The sequence below is a fragment of the Rana temporaria genome, chromosome 1, assembly GCF_905171775.1.
Source record: "Rana temporaria chromosome 1, aRanTem1.1, whole genome shotgun sequence".
Classification (NCBI taxonomy): Eukaryota; Metazoa; Chordata; class Amphibia; order Anura; family Ranidae; genus Rana; species Rana temporaria.
In genome coordinates this window covers 633,766,178-633,789,469 of record NC_053489.1, presented here as the reverse complement: position 1 = coordinate 633,789,469, position 23,292 = coordinate 633,766,178, and the positions used below count along the sequence as shown (strand labels likewise).

The 23,292-nt window shown below is 44.4% G+C and overlaps 1 protein-coding gene across 1 annotated transcript in view; it reads right to left on the bottom strand.

Moving 5' to 3' along the window:
* Positions 1 to 2,058: 2,058 nt before the first annotated feature.
* STX18 (syntaxin 18) overlaps positions 2,059 to 23,292 on the bottom strand; it is a 237,369-nt gene continuing 216,135 nt past the window's right edge. Inside the window, exons 10-11 of the mRNA XM_040335414.1 lie at positions 12,525 to 12,605; positions 2,059 to 2,669 (exon numbers count right to left, since the gene is read on the bottom strand). Coding sequence (XP_040191348.1) covers positions 2,574 to 2,669; positions 12,525 to 12,605 — 177 coding nt within the window. The 3' untranslated portion in view covers positions 2,059 to 2,573. The remainder of the gene's footprint in view (positions 2,670 to 12,524; positions 12,606 to 23,292) is intronic.

The window sequence follows — 23,292 nt, the reverse complement described above, 5'->3', positions numbered from 1 at the left end:
CGCCCCCCCAGCCCCCCCGTTTTACTTACCTGAGCCTGTTCACTTGCTGTGCTTGCCCCCAACGTCCTCTTCTTCACTCAGTCTGGCCGTTGATTGGCTAGATTTTATGGATTGATAGCAGTGCAGTCATTGGCTTGCGCTGCTGTCAATCACATCTAATGATGCGGCGCGATAGGGGGCGGGGCCGAGTGATACAGTCGGCAGCTATAGCCGCCGGCTGTATCACAGGAGTGCACCCGCAAGAACTAACCCCCATGGGAGAGAGCTCCCATGAAGGGGGTTAGTTCTTGCAGGGAGGAGCCGAGACAGCCACCGAGGGACCCCAGAAGAGGAGGATCGGGGCCACTGGGTGCAAAACGAGCTGCACAGTGGAGGTAAGTATGACATGTTTGTTATTTATTTATTTTTTAAACGGGAACCTTTAGTGTTCCTTTACCTGCTTTAGTAAATCAGCCTCAGTGTCTGGAGCAAATTTGAGAATATGAATTCAAAAATAGAAAATGGAATTAGCTAAAAATCATACAGGTAAATGTTGGAATCTTTATTTAATTTTTTTTAACCAGTATAATACCCAAAACCTAAATTGTAATATATTGCAGCTTACCAATCCTAAAGGGGTTGTAAAGGCAGAAGATAAAACACGTTCTGTGTGTAGCAGCCTCCATTAAACTTACTTGAGCGCATCTCTATCCAGCGATGTGCACGAGTGCCTCAGCCATCCGAGACTCTGCCTCCTGATTGGCAGAGACACAGCAGCGGCCCCATTGGCTCCCACTGCTGTGAATCAAAGCCAGTTAGCCAATCAGGAGAGAGAGGGGCGGGGTTGAACTGCAGCTCCGTGTCTAAATGGACACACAAAGCTGCAGTTTGGCTGCCCCCAAAGCAAGCTGTTTGCTGTGGGGGCACTTGCCATGAGAAAGGGGCCAGGAGCACATTTTTCATGTGTTTTTATAGAGTTTGGTGTTTTGGGGAAGTATCTGTTGTCATGCAGGATAAACCAGTAAAAACACACGCATTAAGCGTTTCTGCTGCATTTCCATTGAAGTCTATGGTACCAGAAATGCAACAAGCTGGAAGCAAAAAGATCCTGACCCTTACCAAAAAATACACCGGTTGAAAAAACACACAGATGTGAACATGACCCGTAGGAAACCATAGTAAATGGACTGTAGTGTGTTTCTGCAAACCTGAAAAAGCCCTGAAAAGGCATAGGTGTGAACCCAGCCTAAGAGATCCTACTATGGAGGCTCTGGAAATTTAGAGTTAGGACCGCAGTATATACAGAGGTTCCATGCTGTGAGAACTGCTGCTTACGCATATATTTGCAAATGTGTGCAAACAAACCCTCTGTTTTTACCATTAGACAGGATCAATTTGGTTGTTTTGCAGGCTGGCAAGTGTGCTGGGAAATCGTGTGTTTGTGATGTGCATTGCCCTTCCATGCGCACCTTGCTTCAAAGCCCAGTTATTCGTTGGGGTGGTTGCCACTTTTCTGTACAGTTGGTTAAATTGGGTGCAGTGCCTTTAAGGGATGGACTCCCTCAGGCATATCTGCCCTTAATCTATCCATTCTTATATGTGCTCCCACTATGGAGGCTCTGAAAATTTACAGATAGGACTGATGTATACACAGAGGTCCCTTGGTGTGGGCACTGCGACTTATGCATATAGTTGCAAATGTGTACAAACAAAACCCTCTGTTTTTATCAAAATGTCAGACAGGGACGATGTGGTTGTTTTGCAGGCTGGCTGGTAAGTGTGCTGGGAAATCTTTTGTTTGTTTGTAATGACGACAAATGGTTGATGTGATGTCCCAGCCACCTTGTGCATCATCAAAGGACAGTGCAGGGCTGGAAAAGAGGTAAAGTGGACCCAACATGTCATGTGACTGGTCTAAAGACATCTAAAAAAAAGGTAAGTATATAAGCAAAAAAGCAAAGCATAAATGTGGGGAGCCCTTTGTGGGGAAAAGTGACTGAGGAGGGGGGATGCAGAGTCTGAGCTTTTTCAGACACTCAAAACAGAGACTACAATTTTCAAAAAGTAGCAACAGTGGCAATCTTTTTAACCATCTCTGGATGGGTTTTGTTGAAAGGGAGGCTCTGTGTGCAGGCAGCTGACAACCCAATACCGCTGGTAGCCAGGAAAGGTATGTCACAAGTAAAAATATCCATTACATATTTATTGTTACACAGTTAATTTAGTTTTCACTTCTTGTAGAACATTGGTCAAAGTTAATACAGAATGATGAAGGTTCCATAGGGGAAAAATAAAGCTGAATGTAGCACACAAGCCCCAGTGTGCCACCCGTATAACCACTGTCCTGGAGGATATTGTTCCTTTAATTCCAGTGTAGAAGCAGTCAGCAAGTCTGGCCTTTCCCTGTAATGCAAACAGCTCAATTTCTTCCAGTTAATCTCTTGTAGACACTCTTCATGACCTCATTATTAGAAGTGACATTTATTAACATATCCAGACTAACGTGGAGGAAGGAGAACAACAAAGATGTGGCATTTTCTTAACGATGTAACATTGTGCAAATAAAGTCGGGGCTATGAGGCACAACTAAATTATTAACTATCGTACCAGTCCAGGAAGAGTAAAGAGAATGAACACATGACTAGGAAGAAGAGGATCCATACTCTAAAGCCTGCGTTATTCTTTATGGCCTGCAAAGGAAAAACAAGAAGAGCATTAGTAAAGGAGGTCTGTTAGTAATGGTGGCACAGCAGGAATCACACCCATTTAGGCCTCATGCCCACTGGGCGTTTCTAATGCTGCTCTTAGGGGCATCTGGAATTTTTTTTCTGCTTCTAAATGCCCCTGCATGTTAGCCTATGGATCATATACATATAGGCTATTAGAGGAGTTTAGATGCAGGGGCTTTTAGAGGCAGAAAAAATAAACTATAGACAGTGCGTCCCGGAGCACCAGCGTTTTGGCAGAAAAAAAAAAACGTATCATTCTGGCCAATGAAATTAATTATGGCCCAATCGTTTGACGCACCTTTACACGCATTTACAAGCATGTTTGTGTCAAAACTCTGCTGCCAGGAGGAAAGGAATCTATTTAGCAAAACGTACAGTGTGCATGAGGCCTGACAGTGGGCAAGTTTATTAAAGCGGGGGTTCACCCTAAAAAAAAATTCTAACAATGCATGGAGCCGACCTATGAGACCAACAGTATGCTGTTTTTTTTTCTTGCGTACATACCATTTTAGGGCTATTTTCACCCCCGGCTTACCCGCGGGAGTGGGCGTACCTAATCACAGCCTCTGATTGACGTGCTTCCGACCGGCGCATACTGCGCGTCACGAGTTGCCGAAAGAAGCCGAACGTCGGTGCGCAGGCGCCGTATAGAGCCGCACCAACGTTCGGCTTCTTTCGGCAACTCGTGACGCGCAGTATCACGAGTCAATACTGCAGAATCACGTCAATCACAGCCTGTGATTAGGAACGCCCACTCCCGGGAAAGCCGGGGGTGAAAATAGCCCTAAGATGGTATGTACGCAAAAAAAAAAAAAAAAAAAAAAAACAACAACAGCATACTGTCGGTCTCATAGGTCGGCTCCATGCAATGTTAGAATTTTTTTTTAGGGTGAACCCCCGCTTTAAGCATCCTCAATTGTAGGGGCTTTGTAAAGCAGAGAATGGTTAGGACTTTACTCATTAGTTCCAGCTTTCACAGATTCCACAGTCCTCTCTCTCTCTTTTACTTACCTGGGTCCAATCTCAAACCAGTGCTGTGCACAAGAGCAGAGGCTCTCTTGGGCTCTCTCTCCTTATAGGCTTAGCGACAGCTGTGGGAGTCATTGCTGCCAATTACAGCCAGTGAGGAGAAGTGGGTTGAGCCACACTGTGTGGATTGGGAGCAAGCACGCATGAAATCCCCCTATAGCAAGCGACTTTGCTATGGGGGATGAGCTTGGAGAGCTGGCGGGGGACCTAAGAAGTGGAGGATTGAGGCTGCTCTGCGCAAAACCATTGCAAAGGGCAAGAAGAATAACATGTTTATTTAAAAAAAAAATACTACAGCAGCCATAAGCTTGTGCTCGGTTTGTTCAGCCGGCGCCCGGCTTCAAAGTGAAAGTGTGTGGCGAATGATACTAGTATTGGTACTGATACCGAGCATTTGCCCGAGTATTTGTATTCGGGCAAATGCTCCTGATGCTTCACCCGATACCTGGACAGTCAGCGGTGATTGGTGCGTGGGGGAGTTACAAGCTTCTCCCCCTGCTGCTTTAGTGAAATCTATACAGCGGTGATCGGTGCTTGCAACTCCCCCACACTCGATCACCGCTAACTGTCCCCGCATCCTCCTTCATCCCACTTCGTTCTGCTGTCCCCCTCCTTTCTTCCTCGCTGTCCCACTCCGCTCTGCTGCTGTCCCACTCCGCTCTGCTGCTGTCCCACTCCGCTCTGCTGCTGTCCCACTCCGCTGATTATGAACCTCCTGTGATTACGATGTCTCAGTTTATGAATGGAGAGGAGCCGCTGTCTTCTCTCCATTCATTTTCAGTGCAGCTGAGGCTGCAGAGAAAGGGACTAGGGAATCTCTATCCTCAGTCTCTTTCTCTGTCTCAAGGGGGAGATATCATGGGTCTGTTAAGACCCCTGATATCTCACCAAAGCCCCTCAACAGGGCTGATTAAAAAAAATAAAGTATTGCAATAAATAATAATAAAAAAATTATTGTAAAAAACAATAACAATTAAAATAAAAAAACACACAGACACCGTCCACCCCCTCCCCTCCTAAAAAAAAGAAAGCATTATAAAAAACATATAAAATTGTAAAAAATATTTTAAAAAAATGTAAATATATATATATATATATATATATATATATATATATATATATATCACTGTCACACGACATTAGGAAAACGTATCGGTCATTGGTATCTGCGAGTACTTGAAAATAAGGATCGGTACTTGGTCTGAGAAAACTGCAGCCACACCACACGTGTGGCATATCGCTGCCAACGTCAGAGTGAGAGCAATAATTCTAGCACAAGAGCTCCTGGTTGTCTCTAAACTGAGCTGTAAAGGCTTTAAATGTGTCACCTATGGTGATTTTTGGTCATCATGTTTTTTTGTGATATCATGGGCACGTGCAGTTTTAAGACTTGGCATGTTTGGTATCTATTTACCCGATGCAAGCTTATCCTTTATATTTTACAAAAAAATAGGTATTATATTGTGTGTGTGCCAAACTGATCAATATTTAATTTAACGGCAGCTGAATGTCCCCATCTGGTAACACGGATGGGAGCGACTAACGCTTTTCTATAAGTGTATTAAAGTAGAACTAAAGTCATTTTTTAATGCAAACTGAAACTGCAAGGTAATCATTGTATAGACATGCATACTTGCAAATCTGTTTTACCTTTTGCTTTATCCACATGCCAATATGAGTCAAGTACATTACCTCCTCCAGCATTAGTGGGAGGTAATGAAGGAGGTTTTATCATATGATGGAGGTGATGTAATCATTCTCTCACAGGAAGTTCGCTGTAGAAACAACCCCTGGGCTGTAAGGAGCTGGTCCTAACCCCAACCCCCCAACCCCCCGTCTCTTATTAGCCACTTGTTTTACTAGTGCAGCTGTCAATCAAATGAGAAGGCACGACTATGAGGGACAAGATTGTTCTATAAAGTAATGTGAACTGCAACTTATGCAAATGTAGGAGCATAATGATACATTAAAGCTGGCTATAGATGGATCAAATCGTGGCTGGTTCAGTGGGGATTGACCAAGATTCAATCCATCTATGGGCAGGCAGGTTGTACCCAAGGCGAACTAACCTGGCAGATTTTTTTACCTGTGATTACTGCTGGCGGCTATAGCCCCCAATAGTAATCCATGTGTTCTGCTGACCGTGAAGGCTCCCCACGTCTCCCATCCCCCCTCACCAGCAGAACATAATAGCGCTGAGGGAGGGATTCCCCCATCAACACTGACTGTGTTGATGGGGGAATTAAGTGGTTTTAGAAAATCAAGTGAGGAAGGTGTGGAAAGCCTATGGCCAGGGCTGGACTGGGACAGAAATTTGGCCCTGGACTTCATCCAGACTGGCCCACTTTGACAGGTCTCTCCCATGACGGCCGGACAAATCCCGCACCCCCCCCCCCCTTTGGCCACCCAAGCCCCCTTTCCCCCTTCACTAGCCACTAGCCGTTCTACTTTATTAGAGTAGAACGGCTGGTACTGGTACTCTTATAGGCAGTACCAGTGGGGAAGCTATTTCACCCGGGGGCAAAGAATCAGTGTGGTGCCCCCCTTATGGGACAAGATTAGGCAGAAGTGAGAAACTCCCAGGCCATAGCTGTTGAGTCAGCTGTCTGTCCCCTCCCCCCATGCTCTTCTGTCGTCCCCCCTGCTCCTCTGGTCCTCCACCTGCTCCTTTGTTCCCCCCAGGTGAGCGCTGCGGGGAGGGAGAGACAGAGGAATGGAGGGGGGCGGCAGTCCGCTGTCACTGAAGCTGGCCCACTGAGCCATCGGCCCACCGGGAAACTCCCTATAGTCCCAATGGCCAGTCTATCCCTGCCTATGGCTTCTGAGCTATGCAGCCAGTCAAGAGCTAAGGTCATAGAAAATTCTAGGTTCTGTACTATGGCTGCACAGCAGAAGGGGAAATCGAAAAAAGAAAACCACAAGAAAAAAACAGTTCTGTAGGTATGCATGCACTATTTTTAACCTAAAATTTCAGAGCATTTACACAAAGAAAAAGTGTGCGTTTTCCTGACAGCTGAGCTCTGCAGCAAGAAAACTGAGTCGCAGGAGAAGTAGACAACTGGAGGGTGAGCTTGAGACTTTACCTCCTCAGCCTCTACGGGTCTGCAGTGTGATATGCCTCATACAGACACAGAGGTTCTGAGCACAAAGCCTCTGACAATGATAAAGCTGATTTATCACACTAGAGATCGCAAGCATATTGCTGTACATTCAGAGTTCTCATTGCCGGAGACAGCTGTCAAGTTTACCATTCACTCATCCATCACACTGAATTCCCCAGCTCCATTCTCTCATATGTATCAAGACAGAGCCTTTGGGGGGGGGGGGGGGGGGGGGGGAATTATTTAAATCATATATTATCTGTTATACGTTACTTTTTCTACATAGTAAATGATTAAACCGGAAAGGAAAGGCTTTTAGCCCAATTTGAAGATTGTGGAGGATTATGATAGGTCAACCATCCATCCCATTATGCTGTAAAAGGTTTGGTGTGACCTAGAGGAGAACTGGAAATCCATCAACGGTAACTAAACTGCTATTATACCAGGACAGGCAGACATGCAGGACCTACAAGATGGGAGGAAATGGGAAAGGAAGGAAGGCCTCCAGGGGAAGATGTCAATGTAGATCAGACAATATTGATACCAACTGTCAGCTATGTGCTAGGTCTGTGTGCGCGTGCGTGTGTGCGTGTGAAATAAATTGTCTGGAGGTGTGCATGTACACCATGGCTAGTAAACTAGAATATCAAAATAAAACACTGCAACAAAACCTCTGTGTAGCTGTTGATAGTAAGCAGTGAGACTTTGGCTTTATATATGTAAAACCAAGTAGATATTTCCATTTGAAAAAAATGTAGCCGATTCTATATGAAGCAAAACTATTTAACAAGAACGCTGGACAGTGTAGTTTTGTATAGTTTAACGCAGAATCCCCCCAAAAATGAACATCTATCACACGGCTCTGACAGCCAGTAATAAAATAATAAAACTGTAAACTGTTGATGCTATATCAATACTGTAGAAAAATAATAATACACTACGTCATTCAAAAACTTTCCTTTTCCCTTTCCTGTGCTCCTCCACATCACGCTACAGATGGGGCCGTGCCCATAACAGGTATGTGATCAGGAGGCAGGGTCATCTTAACCACTTAAAGCGGGGGTTTACCCTAAAAACTAATTTTTAACATCAGAGACAGCACACTAAGGACATTTACTTACGGCAGGTAATTTTTTTTTTTCCCGTACATACCGTATTTATTGGCGTATACTGGACGAGGCTGCCGATTGACGACGGGCAGGACACGATGGACGACGGGCAGGACACGATGGACGACGGGCAGGACACGATGGACGACGGGCAGGACACGATGGACGACGGGCAGGACACGATGGACGACGGGCAGGACACGATGGACGACGGGCAGGACACGATGGACGACGGGCAGGACACGATGGACGACGGGCAGGACACGATGGACGACGGGCAGGACACGATGGACGACGGGCAAGACACCGGCGAGGAGCATCCAAACTAAGTATTTTTTTTTTTCCCCAGGAATTTTTCTTCAAGTTCGGGGGTGCGCGCTATACGCCGGGGCGCGCAATAGGCCAATAAATACGGTACCTTGATATTCTGATTTGGTCCAGGGTTTCCGCGTTCTGATGACTCCGGGACTGGGCGATCCTATCCCTGCCTCATGGTTCCGATGACTGTGGGACTGGGCGTTCCTATCCTTCGGTTCGATGATTGAGGGCTTGTGAAACAGGTGACCTGTCGCACAACGCGCGCCACCAAATTTCCGGAAACAGCCGAGCTAAGAGTCGGCACTATACGGCGCCTGCGCCCGCCGTGGAGAGCTGACTGCGCAGGCGCCGTATAGTGCCGACTCGTAGCTCGGCTATTTCCCGACATCTGGTGACACGCGTTGTGCGACAGGTCACCTGATTCACAAGCCGTCAATCATCCAACGGAAGGATAGGAACGCCCAGTCCCGCAGTCATCGGAACCCAGAAGCCCTGGACAAAAACAGAATATAAAGGTATGTTCGGCGAAAAAAAAAAAAATTTCCTGCCAAAATGAAATGTCCTTAGTATGCTGGCTCTGCTAGATGTAATTTAAAAAATTTTTTTTGGATGAACCCCCGCTTTAAGGACCAAGCCTGTTTTTCAGACTCTGTGTTTACAAGTTTAAAACTGTTATTTTTTTTGCTAGAAAATTACTAAGAACCCCCAAACATATATATACACACACACACACACACACACACACACACATATATATATATATATATATATATATATATATATATTTTTTTTTTTCTAACACCCTAGAGAATAAAATGGTGGTCATTGCAATACTTTCTGTCACACAGTATTTGCGCAGCGGTCTTACAAGCGCACTTTTTTTGGGAAAAAAAATCACTTTTTTGAATTAAAAAAAATAAGACAATAGTAAAGTTAATCCATTGTTTTTTGTTATATTGTGAAAGATAATGTTACGCTGAGTAAAATGACACGCAACATGTCACGCTTCAAAATTGCGCACGCTCATGAAATGGCGTCAAACATTTTCCCTTAAAAATCTCCATAGGCAACATTTAAAAAATGCTACAGGTTGCATCTTTTGAGTTAGAGGCAGTATAGGGCTAGAATTATTGCTCTCGCTCCAACGATTGCGGTTTGAACACCGTTTTCATATGCGGGTGCTACTCACGTATGCTCGTCGGGACGGGGAGCTTTAAAACATTTTGTTTTCTTATTTGTTTTACTTGATTATATTTATTTTTACACTGTTTTTTAAAAAAAAGAAATGGGTCACTTTTATTCCTATTACAAGGAATGTAAACATAGAAAAAAGCATGACAGGTGCTCTTAAATATGAGATCTGGGGTCAAAAAGACCTCAGATCTCATATTTAGACTAAAATGCAAAAATAAAAAAAATAAAAATTGTCATTTGAAAAAATAACAAAAAAATGCGCCTTTAACCACTTAAGCCCCGGACCAATACGCTGCCTAAAGACCTAAGGTGTTTTTACAATTTGGCACTGCGCTGCTTTAACTGGTAATTGCATGGTCATGCAATGTTGTACCGAAACAAAACTTGCGTCCTTTTCTTCCCACAAATAGAGCTTTCTTTTGATGGTATTTAATTGCCTGTGCGATTTTTTTTTTTTGCGATATAAACTGAAAAAGATCGAAAATTTTGAAAAAAAATGATTTTTCTTATAACAAAAAGTAAAAAATATCGAACAAACAAAATTTTAGTCAAACATTTAGGCCAAAATGTATTCAGCCACATGTCTTTAGTAAAAAAAAAATCGCAATAAGCGTATATTTATTGGTTTTCGCAAAAATTATAGCGTCTACAAACTAGGGTACATTTTCTGGAATTTACACAGCTTTTATTTTATGACTGCCTATCTCATTTCTTGAGGTGCTAAAATGGCAAGGCAGTACAAACCCCCCCCCCCAAATGACCCCATTTTGGAAAGTAGACACCCCAAGGAAACTGCTGAGAGGCATGTTGAGTCCATTGAATATTTTTATTTTTTGTCCCAAGTGATTGAATAATGACAAAAAAAAAAAAAATTACAAAAAGTTGTCACTAAATGATATATTGCTCACACATGCCATGGTTATATGTGGAATTGCACCCCAAAATACATTCTGCTGTTTCTCCTGAGTACGGGGATACCACATGTGTGGGACTTTTTGGGAGCCTAGCCGCGTACGGGACCCCAAAAACCAAGCACCGCCTTCAGCATTTCTAAGGGCACAAATTTTTGATTTCACTCCTCACTACCTATCACAGTTTCGAAGGCCATAAAATGCCAAAATAGCACAAAACCCCCCCAAATGACCCCATTTTGGAAAGTAGACACCCCAAGCTATTTGCTGAGAGGCATGTCGAGTCCATGGAATATTTTATATTTTGACACAAGTTGCGGGAATATGACAAACTGATTTTTTTTTGCACAACGTTGTCACTAAATGATATATTTCTCACACATGCCATGGTTATATGTGGAATTGCACCCCAAAATACATTCTGCTGCTTCTCCTGAGTACGGGGATACCACATGTGTGGGACTTATTGGGAGCCTAGCCGTGTACGGGGCCCCGAAAACCAATCACCACCTTCAAGATTTCTAAGGGCATACATTTTTGATTTCACTCCTCACTACCTATCATAGTTTTGAAGGACGTACAATGCCAAGATGGCACACAACCCCCCCAAATGACCCCATTTTGGAAAGAAGACACCCCAAGCTATTTGCTGAGAGGCATGTTGAGTCCATGGAAAACACATCTACCACTAGAGCCAGCGATCCCCCATGGTACAGTAGGCAGAAGTGTTTTTTATACAGCTGCCATCTAGAGATTGCTAGAGCTGTGACAAGAGAGAAGGAGCTTTTAACTGCCTCCCCTGTGATCGGGAGCAGTGATCAATGTCGTGTCACAGTAAGCCCAGCCCCCACACAGTTAGAATCACTCCCTAGAACACACTTAACCCCTTCCTAACCCCCTAGGGGTTAACCCCTTCCCTGCCAGTCACATTTATACAGTAATCAATGCATTTTTATAGCACTGATCGCTCTATAAATGTGAATGGTCCCAAAATAGTGTCAAAAGTGTCCGATGTGTCTGCCATAATGTCGCAGTCATAATAAAAATGGCTGATCGCCACCATGACTGGTAAAAAAATAAATATTAATAAAAATGCCATAAAACTATCCCCTACTTTGTAGACGCTATAACTTTTGCGCAAACCAAACGCTTACTGCAATTTTTTTTTACCAAAAATATGTAGAAGAATACGTATCGGGCTATACTGAGGAAAATTTTTTTTTTTAGATATACCGTATTTATCGGGGTATTGCGCGCTCCGGCATATAGCGCGCACCCCTAAAGTGGACCCACATTCCTGTAAAAAAAAACATTTTAGTACTTACAGTTTTGGTGTCTTGCGCGGCATCCATCGGCGGCCTCGTCGGGTCCAGCGTCCGTCTGCGGCTTCGGTGGTGTCCTCCTCATTGGGTACGGCGTCCTTCTGCGGTGTCCTCCCCGCTCGACCCCCATGCTGAGTTTGAACCACTGCGCCAGCATATACCGAGTGCAGTACACTCGGGCAGGCTCGGCTCCTCTCGCGGTCACGTCCTGTGCGTCCAGGACGTGACCGCGTGAGGAGCCGAGCCTGCCCGACTATACCCGAGTGTACTGCGCTCTGTATATGCCGGCGCAGTGGTTCAAACTCGGCGCGGGAAGCAGGCATCGGCGTATATCGCGCACCCACGATTTTGCCCTGATTTTCCTCAAATAACACCAAAAGAAAGCTCTATTTGTGGGGGAAAAAGGCATGTCAATTTTGTTTGGGATCCACGTCGCACGACCATGCAATTGTCCGTTAAAGCGTTCAGTGCCAAATCGCAAAAAGTGGCCTGGTCATTTGGCAGCCAAATCCTCCGGGGCTGCAGTGGTTAAACAACACAACATTTTATGTTGTAAAAGCAGTATTTTCTCCCCACTTACTGAACTGCGCCATACTCTACAATTGTGAGTACAATACAGTTCCAAGAAATAGTCACAAGTGTCAGGCTAATTGCTTTGAAATTGATGTGAATAGAGGGGCTTAAGCCTTTACTACACAGCATTTTCTCTAGGTCTTGTTGTGCAACAATCATTATTAACACAAAACCACACACGCACGTAATCCTGCCCACCTCCTCGTCTTCCAGATATACACACAATTGCAGCCAATGTAACTGCAGACAAGAACATTACCTCTCGTATATCTTCATTTCCTTCTTTGATATCTTCCGTGGCGCCCACGACAAGCTGATGGATATTGTCAATGTCTGTTTCCTGGCAGAAGAAAGGAAAGGCAGAAAACATTAATGGATCACATTATTTGCAGGGGTTCCTCATGACACAAACACACGTATTCAACTTGCTCCTGAAATGAGAGGCACTCCTTAAGGAAAAAAAATAATCATTACAGTTATTCAGGCTCATGCAAACTGCAGCTCAAAGAAGCAGCTCCTACTACAGGCTTTTGAGCTCTTAGGGACAGATTTACGTAGGGCGGCGGCAGGGTAACGTATCATAGATACGTTACACCGCCGCAATTTTTCATCGCAAGTGCCTGATTCACCAAGCACTTGCGATGAAAACCTACGCCGGCGGCCTCCGGCGCAAGGCAGGCCAATTCAAATGGGCGTGTGCCATTTAAATTAGGCGCGCTCCTGCGCCGGACCTACCGCGCATGCTCCGTTTCCGAACTCCCGCCGTGCTTTGCGCGAAGTGACGTCATTTTTTTGAACGGCGACGCGCGTAGCGTAATTCCGTATTCCCGGATGGCTTGCGCAAACGACGTTATTTTTTAAATTTCGACGCTGGAACGACGGCCATACTTTACACAGCAATACGATTGCTGTGTAAAGTTAAGGCACCAAAAAAAACTAGGGTTGTCCCGATACCACTTTTTTAGGACCGAGTACAAGTACCGATACTTTTTTTCATGTAGTCGCCGATACCGAATACCGATACTTTTTTTAAATGTCATGTGACAGTTTTCAAACCACAATACAGACTAAGGATATTTTCTTTAGAATTATGAAGAACTCTAACTCAAGACATTATAAAAGAATAAAAATGAGTAAAAATGAATAAAAATGTTTTATTTGCTTGTCACGCAGTAGTAAAAAACTCAAAGAATTTTCATAGAACATGTTGATAAATACAAAAAAAGTATTCTATTTAGGTATCGGGAGCATTTGCGCGAGTACGAGTACTCCCGCAAATACTCAGTATCGGTCCTGATACCGATACTAGTATCGGTATCTGGACAACCCTAAAAAAAAACGACTAACTTTGCGACGGGAAACTAGACTAGCGGCGACGTAGCGAACGCGAAAAACCATCGGGGATCGCCGCAACTCCTAATTTGCTTACCCGACATTGCTCCCCCCAGCGGCGGCCGCGGTATTGCATCTTAAGATCCGACAGTGTAAAACAATTACACATGTCGGATCTTATGGCTATCTATGCGTAACTGATTCTATGAGTCAGTCGCATAGATAGAAACAGGGATACGACGGCGTATCAGGAGATACGCCGTCGTATCTCATTTGTGAATCTGGCCCTTATTTTTTTCTGCCTAGAAACTGCTCTCCATGTTAGCCAATGTGTCCATACACACTTTTCAGGCTCATGCTCCTACAGAAGCAGAAAATGCAATCAGTGCAAACAAAATAGGGTTAAAAAAAAGGGGGGGGGGGGGGTTTTGGGAGCGCTATATACAGTGCTCCCAAACTGCCCCAAATATGCTGCTTGTAGGACTTTTCCGAACGTCCGCAAGTACAGCGCCCCAGTGTGAAAGCAGTCATTGCACCAATTAATTTATTTTATTTTTACTGCCTCTGAACTCTCCTCCATGTTGGCCCATGTACACAAACTTTCAGAGGACTTTGGAGGCAAAAGCATTTAGGGGCAGTAAAAAAAAAAAAAAAATACTGCATGTGTGTCCAGGAGCAAAAGCTGTTTGGCTGTAAAAACGCAAAATGCCCAAAAACGTGGCTAAACAAATGTTAAAGCGGGGTTCCACCCGCAATTTTTTTCTTTTTTAAAGTCAGCAGCTACAAACACTGTAGCTGCTGACTTTTAATAAGGACACTTACCTGTCCTAGGTGCCCGCAATGTCAGCCCTTCGAGGCCGTTCCCTCGATCGCGGCAGGTCCCAGCGCCGCCATCCTCACTAAGGGGAACAGGCAGTGGAGCCTTACGGCTTCACTGCCCGTTTCCTAATGCGCATGTGCGAGTCTCGCGGCGCTTTGTGAATGGGCGGCTGCTTTCTGGGATACACACAGTTCTCAGAAGGTAGCGCGCCCCATTGACCAGAAGACAACGCGAGGAGGACGAGGAAGAAGCCCTACAGTGGACTAGGAAGAGGCAGATTAGGAATATCCGCATAGCAACTGGAATTTCTGGTAATTAAATTATTATTATTTTTTTATTAGGGTGGACCTCCAATTTAATGCTGCAACAAGCTTTTAGCAGTGTTGGCCCCTTTAAGGCTCCATTCACACCTAGGCGTATTTACGCCTGAAGCGCGACGCCGCAGCAGCCCCTAATACGCTGGAGGGGTGATTTTACATGGTCGGCTATGGAGATGGTTCACATCTCCACGCCGAACGCCGAAGCTCCTGAAGCTCAAAACAAGTCCCGGACCCTTTTTTTCGGGCGGCTTCAGCGTTCGGGCATAGCCGACCATGTAAAAAATCACCCCTCCAGCAAAAAAACAATATTTAAAATGTCGCGTTTTGTCGCCGCAAATCGCGGGACAAAACGCCTATTTGATGTCGCCGCAATACGCGGCAAATCACCTACGCTAAGGTGTGAATGCAGCCTAACACTGAGGCGTATTTCAGGCGTTTTAGCGCTAAAAATAGCGCATAAAAAACACCTGAAATACTCCTGCCCCAGCATTCTCAATGTGAAAGCCAGAGGGCTTTCACACTGAGGGGGTGCGCTGGCGGGAGAAAAAAAATATCCTGCAAGCAGCATCTTTGGAGTGGTGAGAGGAGCAGTGTATATACCGCTTCTTCCCACTGAAAACAATGGGACACCACGGTAATACCGCCGGAAATGCGCCTCTGCAGAGGCGCATTACGGGCGGTATTAAGCCTTTTCGGCCGCTAGCGGGGGTCAATACCGCACCGCTAGCGGCCGAATACCGCGGCAATTCCGACAGTATAGCGCCGCTGCACATCCTGCCTCAGTGTGTAAGGGGCCTAATTAGGCGCAAACACAAAATCACATGATTCGATTTGTAGGACGAACAGGCTGGTACCTACAGATCTTTATTACATCTGTGCATTTGCTTTAAGGAATCCCTTTTGCAGTTTATATATTGAACATTACACAAACTGAAAATATGGATCATTTGGAGAAGAGTGTCTCTTTAATAATTAGGCTTCATTTCCATGGACGTTTTTGGAAGTTTTTAAAGCCACTTTTCTGAGCGTTTTTTGCAGCTTAAAAATGGCTCTCCATGTTAGTCTATGACAGGGATATGCAATTAGCGGACCTCCAGCTGTTGCAGAACTACAATTCCCATGAGGCATAGCAAGACTCTGACAGCCACAAGCATGACACCCAGAGTCAGAAGCATGATGGGACTTGTAGTTTTGCAACAGCTGGAGGTCCACTAATTGCATATCCCTGGTCTATGGCCTCATGCCGTTTTTGAGCTGTAGATGGCTGAGCCGTTTTTAAGCTGCACAAAAAAAAAACAGGACCAGTGCGTTCTGAAGCTCCAGTGTTAGAGCTGTAAAAACGCCAGACGTTAAAAACACATGGACAGTCGTTTTTAAAGCGGTAGTTCCCCCTCAAAAATTTTTTTAGCCTTAGATTCCTGCTCATTTTGTCTAGGGGAATCGGCTAGTTGTTGTAAAATCGAAGCTGTACTTACCGCTGTAGAGAGCGATCTTCTCCGCCGCTTCTGGGTATGGTCTTCGGGTATGGGCATTCCTTTTTGATTGACAGGCTTCCGACGGTCGCATCTATCGCGTCACGATTTTCCAAAAGTAGCCGAACGTCGGTGCGCAGGCACCGTATAGAGCCGCGCCGACGTTCGGCTTCTTTCGGCTACTCGTGACGCGAAGGATGCGACCGTCGGAAGCCTGCCAATCAAGAAGGAACGCCCAGTCCCGAAGACCATACCCGGAAGCGGCGGAGAGGATCGCTCTCTACAACGGTAAGTACAGCTTCGATTTTAAAACAACTAGCCGATTCCCCTAGACAAAATGAGCCTCAATCTAAGGCTAAAATTTTTTTTGAGGGGGAACTACCGCTTTAAGCTGTAAAAAAGGCAAAAAAAAAGTGGCTGTAAAAACGTCCATGGAAATGAAACCTAAAACATGCCGAATGGGGAAAGGGATGTTTGGAAGTTATCTGCAGCTTATTCTGTGTAAAATTCTGCTCTTCCACTAAGCAGCGTGTTCAGTGGAAGTACAAAAGACTAATTCCAGGGACAGGTAAGCTCATGAATCTGTTATTGCAGGAAGATAAGGGACAGGAGAGGTAACAAAGGAGCCAGACTGTCCTATATTAATGCAGAAGCATCCTTCCTTACTCACAGCTCTGAACAATATTGCATATCCAGTGTATAGAATGCTTACTACCAATAAGGGCTTCCTCTAATAGAGCTGCACACAGAAAAAGACGGTTACCTTTGAAAAGCACATAACAAGATACCTCCAGCAGAGAGGAGAAATGGTGTGATGCAGTAATTAGCAAAGCAGTTACATAGCAGATGTCCAAATCTGAGACTTCAGTCAGGGTAACTCTTCAGCTCCCAGACTGTACTCTGCAGAATCAGGAATCACTCCATTATCCAATGTATAAAGTCACCTCTTTTAGAAGTACTTACAAACTATATTTTTTCATGACATCAAACGTACTGATAAGGATTTTTAGTGCGAATGTTCATTTTGAAAAACTACTAGGGTATGGCCATCTTTAATCTGTAGGTCCGCTATGCACACCTAACACCTAAAGGCTCAATAAATGGCAACACTCCTTTGAAAGGCCCTGAGTCACGCCAGGATAACCTCTTCTGGACCACCCCTCACACATAATATACTGCGGCAGGGCGGCCCTCCTGAGCGAATTCAAGTACCTGTTTGTGATCTTGTGCACTAGATCTGGGGTGCGCGTGTGTGCCGCTGGCGACCTGCTCCTGCTGCGATTGGACAGCAGGAGCCATTTAGCAGGTTCAGTGGCCCAGATGTCACCAGCAACCCGCAATCGTTCTCAGGAGAGGCAGAACGGCGGTCTGCCAATGAAAACAAGCTAGGCGGTGGTTCTGCGAGAGGGGAAGATGGAGATCTTGTGTTTCTGCCAAGCAGAATCACAGATCTCTGTCTTCCCTCAGTCAAAGCATCCCCCCCCCTACAGTTATAAAGCACCCTCTATGACAGTGATGGCGAACCTTGGCACCCCAGATCTTTTGGAACTACATTTTCCATGATGCTCTTGCACTCTGCAGTGTAGCTGAGAATCATGGGAAATGTAGTTCCAAAACATCTGCGGTGCCAAGGTTCGCCATCACTGCTCTAGGAGCACATTTAACCCTGTTAACCCCTTCCCTGCCAGTGCCATTAATACCGTGATAGTGCATTTTTTTTGTACTGATCACTGTATCAGAATCACTTTATCAGGGTCACTGGTTCCCAAAACTTGTGTCAGATGTGTCCGCCGCAATCCCGCTAAAAATTGTTGATTGCCGTCATCACTAATAAAAAAATAATTCCATAAATTTATCCCATAGTTTGTAGATGCTATAACTTTATATACACTTATTGGGATTTTTTTTTACCAATAACATGTAGCAAAATACATATTGACCTAAATCGATGAATAAACTTGATCTTTTACTTTTTTTTATTATTGGATATGTTTTATAGCATTAAGTAAAACATTTTTTTTTCAAAATTCTTGGTCTTTTTTTTGTTTATACCAACATGGAGATATGCTGTTCCTAGTGATCTCGAACAGCGATTTCTGTATGAGCCCAGCCCCCACACAGTTAGAACACACCCAGGGAACACAGTTAACCCCTTGATCGCCCCCTAGTATTAGCCCCTTCCCTGCCAGTGTAATTTATACATTGATCAGTGTATTTTTTAGCACTGATCACTGTAATGATGTCCCCAAAAAGTGTCACTTGGGGTCAGATTTGTCCGCCGCAATGTTGCAGTCCCACTAAAAATCGCCACCTTTAGCAGTAAAAACATAAAAAAAAAAAAAAATAAGTCCATAAATCTATCTCCTATTTTGCAGACGTTATAACTTTTGTGCCCTGTACTGGTCTCCGATGCAGCTACATAAAAGCTGATGTAGGGAGGTGGGCAGGAGGGTCTGAGCACAGATACCAATTAAATACCTTCAGAAGAGGGCTGTGACATTCAAATAAGTAGGGAAGCTGTGCTAGGGAACTCATTCTTCAAGCAATTAAATTTGCTAGCAAGTTGAGGCACAAATTGAAATCAATCAAAAACAGTTTATGGAAAGTAAAAGTGTTGCAAGTAGGCATTTAAAATACTTGGGGCTAGATTCAGGTAGGGGCGCGCATTATTACGGCGGCGCAGCATATCGTATTTACGCTACGCCGCCGTAAGTTAGAGAGGCAAGTGCTGTAAGTGCTCCTAAGTTACGGCGGCGTAGCGTAAAAGGGGCCGGCGTAAGCGTGCGTAATTCAAATGAGGATGAGGGGGCGTGTTTTATGTTAATTCTTGGTGACCCGACGTGATTGACGTTTTTCCCGAAACGGCGCATGCGCCGTCCGTGGAATTTCCCAGTGTGCATTGCTTCAAAGTACGCCGCAAGGACGTCATTGGTTTCGACGTGAACGACGTCCATACTTAACATTGCGTACGCCTCATAATAGCAGGAGCAACCTTACGCCGAAAAAGCCTAACGTAAACTACGTAAAAAAATAGCGCCGGGCGTACGTAAATTTGTGAATCGGCGTATCTAGGTCATTTGCCTATTTTACGCCGAAAACGACGGAAGCGCCACCTAGCGGCCAGCGTAAATATGCACCCTAAGATACGACGGTGTAAGAGACTTACACCAGTCGGATCTTAGGCTAATGTCGGCGTATCTTGCTTTCTGAATACAGAAAGAAGATACGCCGGCGCAGCTTTGAATTTACGCGGTGTATCTATAGATACGCCGGCGTAATTCAATGCTGAATCTAGCCCTTGTTTTTTCTGTTCTTTTGGTTGGTGACATTGTTTGTTTAAAGTAAAAATTTCAGCCCAACACTAACTAGTCTTAAAGTGACACTAAAGGTTCACTTTTTTTATTTTGTTTTAAATAACAAACATGTCATACTTACTTCCACTGTGCAGTTCGTTTTGCACAGTGGCCCCGATCCTCCTGTTCTGGCGTTCCACTGCAGCTCTCACAGCTCCTCCCCGCAATAGCTAACCCCCTCTGGGAAGCGCTCTCCCGAGGGGGTTACTTTGTGGGCGCGCTCCCATGTCATACATTCAGCGTCCATAGCCGCCGAGTGTATGACTCTGCCCCCAGCGTCATTTGATTCGATTGACAGCAGCAGGAGCCAATGGCTGCGCTGCTATCAATCTATCCAATGAAGAGCCGAGAAGCAGTGGAGAGAGCGGCATGGGATCGCACCCACTGAAATTCGGGGCTCAGGTAAGTAAAACAGGGGAGCTGGGGGGCTGGACAGTGCAAGGTGTTTTTTCACCTTAATGCATAGGATGTGAAAAAACACAACGATTTACAACCCCTTTAAGAATGTTCCCTCCCTCTCCTGCTACCTAACCTGTGTAAAAAAAAAGGTGTATATTTTAGTTTTAATCTGCTCTGGGCATATGATCTGCAGTTTCGGCTCTCCTGTATCAGTGAGTGGCTACAGGGGGGAGGAGGGAGCGGGAACAGTGACAACAGGAGCTTATAAGTGACATCACAGCTCCCAGAATTCCCAGCCACTGTCGAGTGCTCCTTCCCTCTGCCCTGCAGCTATCTCTCACTAACACAGGGGATCATGTGACCAGACCAAGACAGACTAAAAACCGTTAAGATCTTATTTACACAGGTTAGGCAGTATAGATAGTGGGAGGGGGGAGTGAACATTTTAAGACCAGTTTTTATGTGTTAGTGTTAAGCCATTTATAAAAGGATCGAAATTCGGCAGGTTCAGCAGGAACTGTCACAATTTCAATACATCTATAGGCAGGCTGGTTGTACTGAAGTCAATCCAATAATCAACCTCAGTACAACCAGCCGATTGTTTTTTTTTTCTCACCAGACTGCCAGCAACTATAGCTGCCAGCGCTGATTATTGTTTTCTGCCAGTCGGGAAGGCTCTGCACGCTCCCTACCAGGAGAACAAAATAGCGCTGTGGGAGGGATTACCCCATGAACACTGACTGTGTTGATGGGGGAAATTGAACAATTACCTTTCCTTCAACCTGTGGCTGAAGGAAAAAAAAATGCATAATCTATGGCCTGCCTTAGGGTCCTTTCACACGTGCGACATTCGTCCGCTTTTTCATACGTCCGTTTACGGACTGCAATGCTTTCCAATGGGATAGTGTACGTTAGCGGATGAGCATCCGCTAACGTCCGTTAACATCCGTCTCCGTTAAGCTCCGTTTTTTTGAACGGAAGAAAACCCTATTTTTCTTCCGTCAAAAAAACGGAACAGACAAAAAACAGATGTTAGCGGACGATCCGTTTAACATCCGATCCGCTAACATCCGTTTTTCATCAAAATATGTAACAAAAATAAAGTTCTAACAAAAAAAAGAAACGGATGAAAAAACGGATGACAACTGATGAAAAACGGCTGACAGCTGATGAAAAACGGATGACAGCTGATGAAAAACGGATGACAGCTGATGAAAAACGGATGACAGCTGATGAAAAACGGATGACAGCTGATGAAAAACGGATGACAGCTGATGAAAAACGGATGACAGCTGATGAAAAACGGATGACAGCTGATAAAAAACGGATGACAGCTGATGAAAAACGGATGACAGCTGATGAAAAACGGATGACAGCTGATGAAAAACGGATGACAGCTGATGAAAAACGGATGACAGCTGATGAAAAACGGATGACAACTGATGAAAAACGGATGACAACTGATGATAAAAAACTGATCTAAAAAACGGTCCGCACGTGTGAAAGGACCCTTAGGCTGGAATTCTACTTTAAGTGGAAGGGGTTACCTCTAGCACATGCCTGCTGTCAATTTGTTTATTGCTATGCTACTCAGGTTAGGAGGGGAGATATTTTAGCATTAGAGACAACATTTTGTACAGATGCCTTTGCAACTGGATGCAACAGAAATCTCTGTTGTAACCAAATGTTTATTTAGGCTTTTTATGCCAACTAGCTGGAGAATGTTTTGAGGAATGTTTGTACGGTTTTGAATACCAGGGGTACCCCAGGTTTTTAGGACTACCCCCTGGTCACTTTCATCCCCGAAGATGCAGCCTGCTTTTAAAATGTATCCAGCAACTGTATTTTCTATATTGTTACTAATATTACACATGATTTATATAGCGACAACACTTTGTGCAGCGCTTCACAATATACAGGAAGACAATACAGCAACAATATAATTCAATAAAAGAGCGTTAGGAGGGCCCTGCTTCTGGGAGCTTTCATTCTAAGAGGTTCAAGTTATAATTTATTTTATTCCCTATTTGTATTTTGTGCATTTCAATAGAAGGTCAATGCTTTCTGTGCAAAATATTTTTAATAATGCAGTTTAGGCGACCCAAGGAGAATGTTTTTTGCTGCACTGAGAAACATTGCACACAATATATGCACAATATAGGCTGAGGAACATTAGCACTGAATCAAAGTGTCCCTTGAAATCATTTGAAAATGTTGGCAGTTGTGCTTCATAGGCTTCCAGCTGAGACCATCAGTGTTTTTCTTCTATGCAGGCACAACTGCATCAATTATGTGCTGTTTTTTCTCCAGATCCAATTAAAACAGTTATCTAAATTTAAGAGTATTTGCTTTTAGTGGCTGAATGTGTGCGCTTGTTGTTTTTTCTATGCAATCCAAATTAGAGCTAAACATTAAAGTTATCCGCAGGGCAGTGTAACAGGTTTGCCTTACAGGACGTGCTGTAAACAGTCTTTACTTAAAGGAATAGTCCACATTTTGGCAAACATTTAAAAAATATGACATCAACAAAATAAAATGTGGATTTATTAAGTTGTACGTTGAAGCCTGCAGATTTATCAGTGCAGTCCATTGCAAGTGCAATGTACAAGCTCCTGTATGAGTTTATATTCCAGCCCCAGGTTGGTACGGTGGTATGGAGACCTTCTGTTATGGGTGTAGATGAAGTAATCAATGCACTATAAGTGCAGTGACATCACTGCACTTGAGATCTATTCAGATCTGTAAGTCCTTCTGCCACATTGACAGATGGGACTTGCGGTCTTTTCATTCACAGATTCCTGTGAATGAATAACATGGCTTTGTGGGCAAAGTCACTCACAGCCACACTAAATTCAAAAATCAACAGAATGCTCCAGGAAAAAGTACCCAGTGATTCAATTATGTTGGGGCAGTGTGAGAGCGGGAGGTTGGGGAAAGAGGCCAACTCTTATGTTACACCTCAACTATGAATGCAACATGGTTAGAAAAAGTGACCAAATGTCTTTAACCTCGTCCCCCACAACATGTGACAGCACTTGGTGATTGGCTGCAGTGGGAGAGGCAAGGGAGGGTCACGTGTTGCCTCAAACTCTGGATTCAGAGTATTACCACAGGCAGAAACTGATAGGAGCTGTAGAACAGGGAGTGGAAGGTAAGGTACCTCTGTGACTGAGGGGAGATTGGGATGTACAGATATGCGTCCCTTAAGTCTATTGACGACATGTAACACTCTGGCGTCAATAGATGTTTGACCGAAAATATTGAATCCATCTTGAATTTTCTGTATTTGACAGATTTGTTCAGAGGCTTCAAGTTTAGGATCATTCTGAAT